The following is a 12,292-nucleotide window of genomic DNA, read 5'->3' on the forward strand; positions in this document are numbered from 1 at the left end:
GAGGGGAACTTGGGGGAGAATGGATACATATGTATGTATGGCTAAGTCCCTCTGCTGTCCACCTGGAACTATCACGACATTGTTAACTGGCTATACTCTAGTACAAATAAAAAGTTAAAAAAAAAAAAGGCAAGTGCTTAAGTATGCTGAGAGGAGGCCTGGCCCTGTATTCCTTTAGCTACTGTCTGCCTGGCTTCTGTAACCAAGAGTGGGCACCTCAAAGCTGAGCCTTAGAAGCCTGATTGGAAGCCTGATTGAAACTCAGGCCACTCTCACCCCATCCAAGGCCATGTCTAACCCTCATGTTGGTGATAAAAGAACAGAGAAAACCTCAGGAGCTAGGGGACCGGTGTTCTTTGATCCCTGGCTCAGACACCAACAAGCGTCTAGTATGCAACCTGGAACAAATCATTTCTGTTCTCTGATTCACAGTTTTCTCATTTCTAGGCCATCTTTAAAGTTCCTGCCAGCTCTAATATCACAGGCGTCCGCAGCCAAAACAAAGTGGAAACTCAGCCTAATGTGCAACAGTGGATCAAATTCCAGTTCCAATTCCAGTTCTGGAGCATAAGGATCCTGTCTTCACCAACATACTTTAAAATTTTTTATGTAAATAATTCCTCTCTCCAGCAAAGAAATGATGTCTTCTTCCTTTTATACCAGATTTTCACAAGATTAATCAATGCTATATATTTTTAAAATTATACAGTCCTGTATGTAAAGATCCAGGGACTTCTCTGAGGTTTTATTACACTAAGGTGCATTTTTGCATCCCTAGGAAGAGAAATATGTACAACGTTTCCCAAACATGTTTCACCACTGAGCTCTTCTTTTATAAAGCATCAGGCAGGACAGGAGCTCCATGGAACCCACTCAAGAACTCCTCTACCATGCAGATGCCGTAACTTCACCATAAGAACAACAGTGATATTAACAATAAGAACATTTGCTGCTGCATAGTGCTTTACAGTTTACAACAACTCTCACACACTTTAAGTCATTTGGCCCCCACGACACCATAAGGTATTACAGATGCTGATTTTCCTATTTCATAAACATGGTTAGTGAGGGTCACAAAGTTGAAAATCATACTCATTACTGGCAGGACACATACTTGGTTATTCTGATATTCACAAGGAGCAAATTCAAGAAGCAGCCAAACCTACTGGCTAATTATTGTCAGAAAGGATGACTGAATATTGGTTTTGACAGGAATAAAATAATCACTTTTGGAGACAAAGACTAGAATTCTCCAGTCTTCAGATGAGCAATGCTAAAGGATTCTGTTTGGCAGGTGGCTCATTCATTGATGCAAGGGGTGTGCTCTGGAGCTGGGGCTGTGAGTACGCGGTGGGACTAGCGCCATACAAAGGCTACTTTATAGTCAAGGCAATGGCCCATGAGAATTGACCCTTTAATCCGCTATGGCACAGAAATGCTATTGTGTCAGCTCAGTCATTACCTGGACACTTGAACAAAAGCAAGGCGCTTTTGTGAGAATCTTCAGGCCTTGTGCATAGGCCTTGAGATGAGATCAGAGGTCAATTTTACAGCCTCTAACAATGACCCAAACATCTGCACACCAGACTCTGTTTAAGAGAAAACAGGCCACGTGATTTGATCTCAAAGTCCTACCAAAGTCACCCTGGAGACATCGCATGCTAGGGGCAAGTGAATGCCACCTTCCTTTGCAACGTTTTCTTTCTCAAATCAGATTGAGAACAAGCCTGCTCACTCCTCATGCAAGATTTTGGACCAAGAGACACTTAGACGTACGGTAGGTTGGAAAACAGGCCACTGTAAAATTTTGAATGGATAGCCAGCAAACAGATGAATGTTTCATCTTGTGGCAATAGAGGTTTTCCATTCTGAAGACTTGAGTATATCACATCTGAGCTCCTCCTAAGGAGATGGTGAAGATCTATTCACCACAACATGAACTCTATTTCACCTCTCAACTGAATCACAGATAAAAACCTGTGAGATAAATTCCTCAAATTCAATACTGGGAACGTCTTTCTCTAAACACTTATTTGCTTCCTTTTTTCAAGTAATAAAAATCCCTGAACATTCCTTTGCAATTGGACTGGCAGGAAGACTAGAGTTAAATTTATTGCTTCAATGCAAAAGCAATTTATGTTTTTGATACATATCTTTCCCCTTTAAATAATCTCCCTCACTCCCTCTGGCTTTTAACCTGTATTTTGCCATCTTTATGTGTATTTTTGACTTGTGTATCAAATATTTAAACATCTGCACAGCAGACTCTCTTAAAGAGAACACAGGCCACACTTTAGTCCTCTGACGGGACTGGGCACTGAGGAAAGGAAGAAGCGCCGGCCACGACTTACCTTGTGAATTTCTCGGTGGACGTGGATGGTATTATTTCCCACCTTGGTTTCTGTGTTGGTCTCGTTGTGGTAGCTGGGAGGTAAGTGTGCTAGGGTCACTTCTGATGATGTTTTAGCAGCAGCCTCTTCAGCTTCCATCTAATTAAATCAATGAATTTAATGAGCAATATTGTTTTCTCCTGATACATATCAGAGTCCATTAGAAAAAAGAACTATTCTTTTCCTCTTCTGCAATAACAATGGTGTTGCTGATAAGTACCACTGAGAACTGAGTAGGACAAGACGTTGTTCTAAATGTTTTCATATATTATCGTCTTACATCTCACAATCTCCCTATGGGGTGGGTGTTAATGTCCTCATTTCACAAGTGGGGCAACTGAGGCTCAGGAAGACTAGGTAAGTTCTCAAGATTCCCAGGGAAGGGCAGAGTTGGGATTTGAGAATGCTCCCACTGAGCAATCTTGACCCCTGAGAGATGCTCTTGGCGCTGCTCCCATCTCCCCATGTCCTAATCAGGAGGTCACTCACATTCAATTCCCTTACATGCCAGCAACCAACTCTGTTTCTCTTTGAGAGCATTCTCTGACTACAGAAGTGTGTTCAGTCTGCACAAGCACCAAGAGTTAGGTAGTGAACACCCCAGGGACAACCCTCAATCAGTGAAGAAGAGCCTATGAGGGTAAGTACCCCAGTGCCCTCTCCGTTCAGTGGGACAGTTTCTCTCTCTCCAAGGACCTCAGAGAGATGGAACCCTAGTTGTCCCTAGAAGTCACCTGCTCATCAGCACAGCCTTTGCTGCCTTTTTCCTTTTCCATCTCACTCTCCTACTTCCTCCTAGTGTTTCTGGGATCACATCACATTACACGCATGCTAATTCGCTTCAGTTGTGTGTGACTCTTTGCAACCCTACGAACTGTAGTCTGTCAGGCTCTTCTGATCATGGGGAGTCTCCAAGCAAGAATACTGCAGTGGGTTGCCACGCCCTCCTTCAGAGGATCTTCCTGACCCAGGGATCAAACCCGTGTCTCCTGTGGCTCCTGTACCGCAGGCAGATTCTTTACCGCTGAGCCACTGGGGAAGCCCCACAAATAAATTATTTGCTCCCAAATCCTTGTTGCAGGGCTGAGTGGGGTTGGGGACCAACCTAGCCCCTTCCCCATGACCGGTAGGGTCACAGTTATGAGTCCTCCCCCATCCACCCTCTGAGTACGAGAGAGACCCCTGTCGAGGTTCAGATGACTCATTCCGTGGTACACCCTTCTTCTGGCCCTTCTTACACAAGTGTTCTTTGCTGATGTCAGGTTTCTGAGGCCACTGTCCTCAAATCATGAGCCTCCATGGCATCTATACCAGACACATCAGCCAAATTGAATCTGTACCCACTTCCAGACCCAGACTTGATGAGTGGCCAGGTGACAACTGGACCAGCCACAGCTGATTGGACTTAAACAGAAGCCACGTCATGGACTAGCTGAGCCAACCAGACACTCTCTCTAGGAATTCAAAATGAGAGACACAAAGAGAAGCTGTCACTGGTGGCTGGCAATTTTCCAACAGTGCAGTCTTGACTCTCGGCTATTTTTATTTCTTTAAATGAATCCTCAAAAAGGATTTTACTATTTTTTTAAAAAAATTACTGTTCTCTATTCCCTTATATACTACAAGAGGCCCATCTTTTCCAATCTTTCCCAACCAGGTTTGCTGAGCTGGATATACATGGGGAAAGAATTCCCATGTCTCAATGGAACACAGAGGCACTGCACCAGAAGTGTGAAGAACACCTAGTCAGCAGAAAGCCCAGAAAACCAAACAAGGACTTGGTCAGCAGCCACCGTGCACTGTGTTTGACCCTGAGATAACTCCTGACATATCTGAAACCTGATCACTGCCTCCATGCCTGGGCATCAGCTATGTCTGAGCCATTGCCCCAGTCCCTTTCATATCTCCTTGCGTATTCACAGCAACTCTATGAGGAAGTATTATTCGCCTCATTTGCAGATGAAGAAAATGAGGTTGACGAAAGTGGAGGAATGTCTAAGGTCATCACATTCTTAGTAGGTGGCAAAACTTAGATTAGAACTCAGGTCGGTCTGACCCCAAATTATATGTTTTTCCTAGTGTAAGATTCTGCTTGTGCTTTTACTGGGGAGATAGGGCATCCTCACACAAGCTAGTTTGAGGATGATTACAAAAGTCTCTAGAAGTCAGTCAGGTTCAAAGAGAGGAAAAAGGCTTCCAGGTGGAGGCGAGCCATGATTGGGCTGGTCTCAAAGGACAGATATGAGGTGGATAGAGAGGAGCATAAAGGAGGCAAAACGGTGGCAGCCTGGATGAGAATGGAGTGTCATGGGCTAGGGCAAGGTGTCCATGCTGGACCCCAAATGGATAAAATGATGGATGATGAAGTAGAGACAGACTGACAGATGGATCCAGGGTATAGTTCTAAAGGAGATGGTGTTAGCCTAGCTCTCAACCAGAAGGGTACCTCAGAGTCATGCCCAATGCTTTAAAAAATATCTACATATCTGGAGCTGCCAAATTAAAATTTCTGGAGGGGGCACCCGACACAACAATGAGTTTTCCAGATGATACTGAGATATTCCCTCCCCTGTATTCACCCCCAAGTAAGAACCTCTGCACCAAGCAATGGGGAGCTGCAGCAAGTTCTGAAGACTAACTGGGACACAGTACAGAATCAAGAGAAGGAAAAGAATGGAGTCAGAGAACTAGCTAGAAGCAGGCTGAGAGTCAGAAGTTATATCTGGGGAGGGCCTTCTATTTGGAGGGGCCTCCAAATAAATCTAGAAGAACTCAGGCTTCTGAGAGCTCACCACTAGATTTGGCAAGAAGTTGCCCCCAGCAGCATCCAAAGGCAACAAAGTAGAAAGTACCCAGATTCTGGAGTCAGGGAACATGGGGTTAAGTCCCAGCTCGGCCACAAAGCAGCCACGTGACCTTTGGCAAGATACCAAATACTGGGGTGACTAATATGTAACACCTTACAGAAAGACCCAAACAATCTTTTTGGTCAACCCAATATCTCTAAACCTGTTTTCCTATTTGTAAAATGATGGTGATTCTACTTTATTGGACAGATGTAAGAATTAAAGCTCATGAAATCCGAGAACTTGATCCAGTATCTGCCATTCGGCAAAGGTATAATAAACAAAGCAGTTTTAGAAGAAGCCAGTTTGCCAGGGGATGTCTGGGTAGGGGTGGAAAAGGCAGAAGTAGATGACATATGTTCGAAGGGTTTGCTAATAAAATAGAGGAGAAACGGATGAAGAGAGGAGACCTAAGACGAAGAAAAAGGCTTTTTAAATTTGTTTTAAGGGAGAAATCCTGGGCTGTTTAGTGATAGAAAAGAACAGCTGGGAAAGACGAGGAGTCTGGGGATGCTAGAGGGACTAAATCCAGAAGGAGAATAGAACATCAGCGCTTTTACAATTCCTATAGGAATCAGACTCCTCCAGTTTGGCTTACATATAATTGACAAGGTACCAAATTTAGAATTTGCTCTGGGCTGAGCAGATAGTCTTTATATAAAGCCATTTCCCCCTCAACCAGTGGTTATTCCAACAGAATGAGCTAAAGCTCTTTCATGGCACCACAAACTAGAAGTACAGCTTACAATGGCAATTTCAGCCACAACTATTACTGCTGCTAGCAAGAGAAACTTAAGCCTGAAGCAACAGGACTTGTTTCATAGAGGAGGAATGCGAATATTATTTAACATGGCACTCACAATTGGTTAACTCTGTGTTTGTTAAAGGAACAGAGTAAGAAAAACTGGAGAGAGAAATTCAGGCTTGGTGTTGGCATTCTTCCTAGGAATAATGAGTTGATAAGAACATTCTACTGTAAAATATGCCCATTACAAACGTGGTAATAGAGGGGTGGGGAGTGGCTTTATCCTCAAAATATGTTTATCAGTAACAAACAGCCCAGACTGAACCATTTGAAGATTTGCTCCCTCTCAAGAATGATCCTATAACCAGAGTTAACTTTTTTCCCTTAGGAGAAATCAGCAGCTTGAAGTCAGCTGGAATGTTTTACATGTCAGGAAGTTACTTGAAAGCAGATTCATGATGCAACTATGTAAACAATTAACGCATCTGGCCGCAGGCCCTTTTCTGTTCTTTACTGGGACAGTAAGTAAATAGCAATTATCTTGTGTTTATGAGATTTAAGGGGCTTTCTGGCAATCTCTTTTTAAAAATTAATACTAATAGCCCTAATCCATTGTGATTCTATTATATATCAGACACTAGGGGTGGTTCTGTTATCACTCATACTAGCGCTATTAATATGATGGTAATGAGTGTGTTTGTATGTCAAGTCGCTTCCGTCGTGTCCAACTCTGCCACCCTACGTGCTGTAGCCCACACCAGGCTCCTCTGTCCATGGGATACTCCAGGCAAGAATACTGGAGTGGGTTGCCATACCCTTCTCCAGCGGATCTTCCTGAGCTAGGGATCGAACATGGGTCTCATGTCTCCTCCACTGGCAAGCAGGTTCTTTTCCATTAGTGCCAGTGAGAGCCATTATTTATTGAGAATCAGCAATTTCTCATAGTCCTTACAACAGCGACATGAGGGGGCAACTTATATTGCACCAATTTTACTTAACCCCATTTTATTTTTTGGCTGCACTGCGTGCCTTGTGGGATCTTAGTTCCCCAATCAGGGATTGAACCCAGGGTCACAGCAGTGAAAGTGCTGAGCCCTAACCACTAGACCACCAGAGAAGTCCCTACAGAACCCCATTTTTGACAACCAGATCGCATGCTTCACTTGCATCCTTTAATTCTCCCCTTCACCCCAGAGGTGGACACTTCCTCCACTTTGGATCCTGGATCCCATCATTCATACGTGGCAGAGCTGGGATGAGCTAAGAAAGGTTGGCTCTCACTGAGTTGGGTGGACGTGGCAGCCAATGCCTCCCTGGGTAGCAGACTGCAGAACTCAGGCAGAGCCACGTCTGGAGCAGGAAGGTTGGGGCCCAAGCAAAGGCAGTGTGGCCAACTCCCATGGAGTGAGCACCAGTACCCTGGACTGCTGGGCCCCGAACTGCTCTGATCAATGAAAAGACTGAACAGGCCCCCTCGGCCCCCTCACCAGGAGCTACCAGCAGAGGACCATTCTGTGTGGTCAAGTTCACACTTGAATAAAAATGGGGAGGTGACCTGATGAGTCTCAACAGGAAGCCATGGGCAGGAGGGAAAGTCCTAGAACCCAGTGAAGGGAAGCAGATGACTTGCTCTGGAACCAAGGATGATGTGTTCAGTTTAATCAGTGAAGGTGCAGAGTTAAAATTCACTGGGGCCTGTCTGACACCCCTGCCCCTTTCATTGTTTCGTGTCAGGATTCTCTTGCTTTCACAGGAAACAAAGTCTATATCTGGAATCTAGCCTGTCCAGTGGATGTTCAGGTACAGCTACCCAGGCAACCACCTTCCAACCCAGTGTCTCCTTCACCAGTGTCCAGGGTCCACGAGGTCGACTGTTGTGGGAAGGAAGGGGAGCAATCCCCAGACTAAGCAGGTATGGGAGGAAAAAGCCACCTCGCCTAGTAGACCAGAGCCAGCTTTGGAGGCTTTGCCCAAATGCACTGTGGAGCAGCAGGGACATGGAGGCACCCGACCATCCAGCCTAGACATCTGATCTCTCACTGACTCCTTCCCTGGGATGGCTGGCTTCTCTCCAAAGACAGGCTGCAGCCGGAGTCAGGCCCAACAGGGGCCACGCCCACCCACCCCAGGCAGCAGGGCCACCTGGCTGGGAGAGCTGGACCATCTGCACCTCCTCTCCAGGCAACCCTGGCAGTGCTTGCATGCTGATCACAGAGGATGCCATCCACAGCGTTTGAACCTGGGAGGCGACGGAAGCAAGAAACAGGCAACGTTTTCCCAAGATGTCTGGTATCTGATAACTAACAGCTGCTATATACGCACATCTATTATGCTCCAGGTGCCACACATATCACAGATTTAATTCTCATGGAAAACTGAGGTAAAGGATGTTAAGGGATTTGGCCGATGCCACCCTACGGTGAATGGCAGAGGAGGGCCCTGAGCCCAGGATTGACTCCACAGCACCCTTGGAAACACAGTGGGGGGTGGCCTTTCACTTTGCCCCTGCTCCTCTCACCCACCACCCACTGACACTGACGGAGATTCCCAGGTCTCTTCTTTGCCCCACATGGCTTAGGGGAAGCCCAGACAGATTACCAGCACAGCTCAGGGCTTTTTGTCCGCATATGGAGAAGGGGATGACAGAGGATGAGATGAGTGGATGGCATCACCCACTCGATGGACAGGAGTTTGAGCAAGCTCCAGAAGCTGGTGACCAGCAGGGGAGCCTGGCATGCTGCAGTCTATGGGGTTACAAACAGTCGGACATGACTGAGCGACTGAACTGAATGGCATCCTAATTGTCTCTTGGGAAGATGGCACAAGCTCAAAGCCCAACAGACAAGCTAGGACTTGAGATACCTGGAGCCTCCTCTGCAAAATCACAGTGCTGGAATATCAGGGGCCTTGCAAGCATCTGCTTAAAACAGGATGAGGCCAACCGCACACCTGAAGTTAATCATAAGGTGATGGCCGGCAGCCTACAAGCAGGTGGTGACCCCAGTTGTCCATGGGTGGGTCCAGCCGTGTCTCTGGGCGGACAGCTTCAGATCCAGAGCTTTTGGCAGGAACCAGGTGGGATTTGGGATCACCCCCGCACTGCCTCCAGATAACTCGAAATCTGCTGCCTGCTGTGCCCAGCCCCTTAGCGGATCCGAAGACCCTGGCCAGCGGTTGGCGCACTGCTTCGCCAGCCCCCACTGTCACCCGCCTCGCGCTTCCCGGAGCGCAGGCCCCTCGGGCGCACCCACCTCCTCCACCGCGCTGCGCAGTTTGTACTGCGTGTCCTCCATCAGTTCCTCAACCTCGCGGAACATCTCGTTGAGAGTGGCCTCCTCCTGCGGGTAGTTGAGAGCCGGGCCGGGCTCGATCGGGGCAGAGGTGACCGTCGGAGCCGGCGCGGGGGCCGTGGGGACCGCCACCGCCAGCAGCAGACAGAGCAGGGTGCCCCCGAGCCGCCGCATCTCCGCCGCCGCCTGCGCGTCCCAGAATGCGGTCAGAGGCGCGCCGACCACCAGCTCGCCCGCGCCGCCGCCCTGCCCTGCCCCGCCGCCTCCGGTTCTCACAGCCTGGCCCGCCCCCGGCGCCCCGCTTCCCCGCACCCTTCCCCAGAAAGGAGGAAACTGAGTCTCCGGAGGACGCAGCATCCCCAGACTGGGAAGCCCACCCCCACCCACACTCCAGCCCCGCGCCCGGATCCTCTCCGTACCCCCACCCCCATACTCGAGCACAAGCCGCGCTCCGCTACGGCCCCCAGGGATAGCTCCCTCCTGCAAGCAACAGAACCCAGGCGCCCCTACGCTTACACCCATCTCCAGTCCCCCCTACACCCCGCCCCAGGGCCCTCTCCGCGCCCTCCCCGCTCCCCCACCCCGGCTGGGTCCCGGGTTTGAGCCCTGTTCCGTTCTCCACCAGGTCAGAGCGCAGCCGTGCTGCGTCGACCCTACTCTCCCGCCCCCTATACGATCCCCCATCTTGAGTGGTCAGAGAACTCAACACCCCCACCCTCAGGGCTGGAACCAAATCCGACGCCCCGTCCTCCTCCACCCACCCCGGAGGGACCGAGCTGAGCCACCCCCTTCCCCGCCGCCGCCCTTCACCCACCCCAACTGGACTGCGCTGCGCTCTGGTTTGGACCTCAGGCCTCGCCGGGGTCTGCCTCGAGGCTGCGGAGCGGGAGCTGCTTGGTGGGCGGACCGCCGGCGCTAGGAGCTCGGCAGGGATGCGGCAGCGCTGGTACCCCGGCGAGCCCGCAGCGCTCGCCCCGCCCGTCCCCGCCCCTAGGGAGGGGCTGCGGCCCAGCCCGCCGCCATTGGCCGGCCCGAGCGCAGCGACCTCCCACCCCAGGCTGGCTTCTGCCACCGCGCCTGGCCCTGCAGGAAGCTGACCCCTTCTGCGCATCCCGTTGCTGCCCGGCATCCCAGGGCGGCATTGTCATCTCTGGCCCAGATTCTTGCCACACTTTCCATGAGGTGTTTTTTCTGTGTCCAACCTTCGCCACCTTGCCTTTTCCAGGTTATTCTGTACCTGGCAGACTGGCACTCAAGGCCCATCACAAACTACTGGTCATAATCCCTCTGCCGTGGTTAACTCCTACTCCAGCCAAGAAAACCCACCTGTAGCTCCCGCAATAGGTCCTAGGTCCTGAGAACGTCAGCAAGCTCATTAAAGGCGGCAGAGTGGTTAAGACCAGACTCTGCAGTCAGGCTCCCTGGTGTCAACCCCAGCCCTGCTCTTTAGGACTTTAAGGATCTCTAAGTTATCAGATTTGTGTCTCCCCAGTTAGCCTAAATGTAAAATGGAGGTTGAAGTATGATAATTAAAAAAAAAAAATGTTGCTTGCCATCTGGTTCTATAGGAATGAAATCAGTAGCCCCTGAAGTTGCTGCCCTTCAGCATACCGTGAAAGGAGTTCAGGGCAGAGATGGCGGCTGAGGCATTCTGTGCTCTGGGAAAATGGCAGAGCAGGCGTTCAGATAGTTAAGATATTTTCAGGAGGGAGATTTATGAACCTGAACTCTTGCATCATCCCATTCTTAGAAAAGGACTAAAACTATTAAGTAACACATGTGTTCCTCATGACTGGCAGCCACATTTTATTGAGATGTGGCCTTGGTTGCACTTATCCCTTTTGCCAGAATCATGGATATGCTGACTTTCCCCCCTCCACCTTACCTCTTTGGAGTAGTTCCACAGAGCTTTCTGAGAGGCTGTCTCATGGGCTGTCATCCTCAATAGGTCCCCAAGGAAAATTGAAACTCACGGCTCTCCTGTTGTTTTTCTGAATTCAGTTGACTAGTAGTAAGGGTGCCTTGTAGGTAACGAGGATATCACACACCGGGAAGTGGGGTATAAAGATCAGCTACTGTAATGAGAGCAGAACTTGGTCTATTCACAGTAGTCTCCTTAGTGCCCAGAACAGAAAGCACTCACATAATTTTTGAAAAATACCTGTATTTTATTTGTCAAACTGCCTCCTGTTTTTTCCTAGTACCTTTTCTGTCTGGACAGCCTTCCCTTCTCCCCTCAGCCAGACTAACTCCATCCCATATTTCAAGACTCAGAGCCTCTTGTTACCTGGCCCAGCTCCATCTCATTTCTCCTCTAGGACCACCACACCCCACTTCCCCTCCGCCCATGTCCTTCCCCATGGAAGCCCTGACTTGCCATGATCTATAGGTCTGGTCACTGGCCCAGGAGCTCCTAGGAGGCAGGGACCAATTTGCTCACCTTTGTGTCACTGGGACTTCAGTTATATTCCGTACTTGGTCACCATGAAATGGATGGACTGGTCATTCTATCAGCTACTACTGATATATCAATATAAGCAGTTACACTACTGAGAACTTGCTATGTGCCAGCAACAAGTATCAACTCATTTAATTCTCAAACAATCTCTGAGGTTGGTACTACTACTTTTATTCCATCTCACAAATAAGGAAACTTCCCTAAGGTCATGTAGCTCCTGTGTAATTGGTTGAACTGGGATTTGAACACAAGAATTGCCAAACTCCTCTCCTATAAACCTGGTCAGGAAGTATGAGAGGACTTGGGAGCATGAGATAAGCAATTTCTGCAGGTGACCACTTAGAAAACACGTGTTTAAAGGAGAGAATTCAGGACATGCCACCCCAAAATATGCCACTTTGGCACACTGACTATTTTGAATGGAAGGTGCTTGAGAAACAGCCGATGCACCTGCCCTTTTCTACCTAAAAATAGGCCATAAAATTTCTCGGGAGAGAGATGCCCTCCATGTACCAGGGAGAGAACATCCTTATCACCAGAGAGGAAGTCAATGCCAAAATGGA

The 12,292-nt window shown here is 48.8% G+C and overlaps 1 protein-coding gene across 1 annotated transcript in view; it reads right to left on the bottom strand.

Annotated features, from left to right (window-relative positions):
• The window catches only part of DKK3 (dickkopf WNT signaling pathway inhibitor 3), a 50,417-nt gene extending 40,175 nt beyond the window's left edge, over window positions 1-10,242 (bottom strand). Inside the window, exons 1-3 of the mRNA XM_006055228.4 lie at window positions 10,086-10,242; window positions 9,233-9,457; window positions 2,352-2,489 (exon numbers count right to left, since the gene is read on the bottom strand). Coding sequence (XP_006055290.1) covers window positions 2,352-2,489; window positions 9,233-9,445 — 351 coding nt within the window. The 5' untranslated portion in view covers window positions 9,446-9,457; window positions 10,086-10,242. The remainder of the gene's footprint in view (window positions 1-2,351; window positions 2,490-9,232; window positions 9,458-10,085) is intronic.
• Window positions 10,243-12,292: the final 2,050 nt, after the last annotated feature.

Source organism: Bubalus bubalis, chromosome 16 (assembly GCF_019923935.1).
Source record: "Bubalus bubalis isolate 160015118507 breed Murrah chromosome 16, NDDB_SH_1, whole genome shotgun sequence".
Lineage (NCBI taxonomy): Eukaryota > Metazoa > Chordata > Mammalia > Artiodactyla > Bovidae > Bubalus > Bubalus bubalis.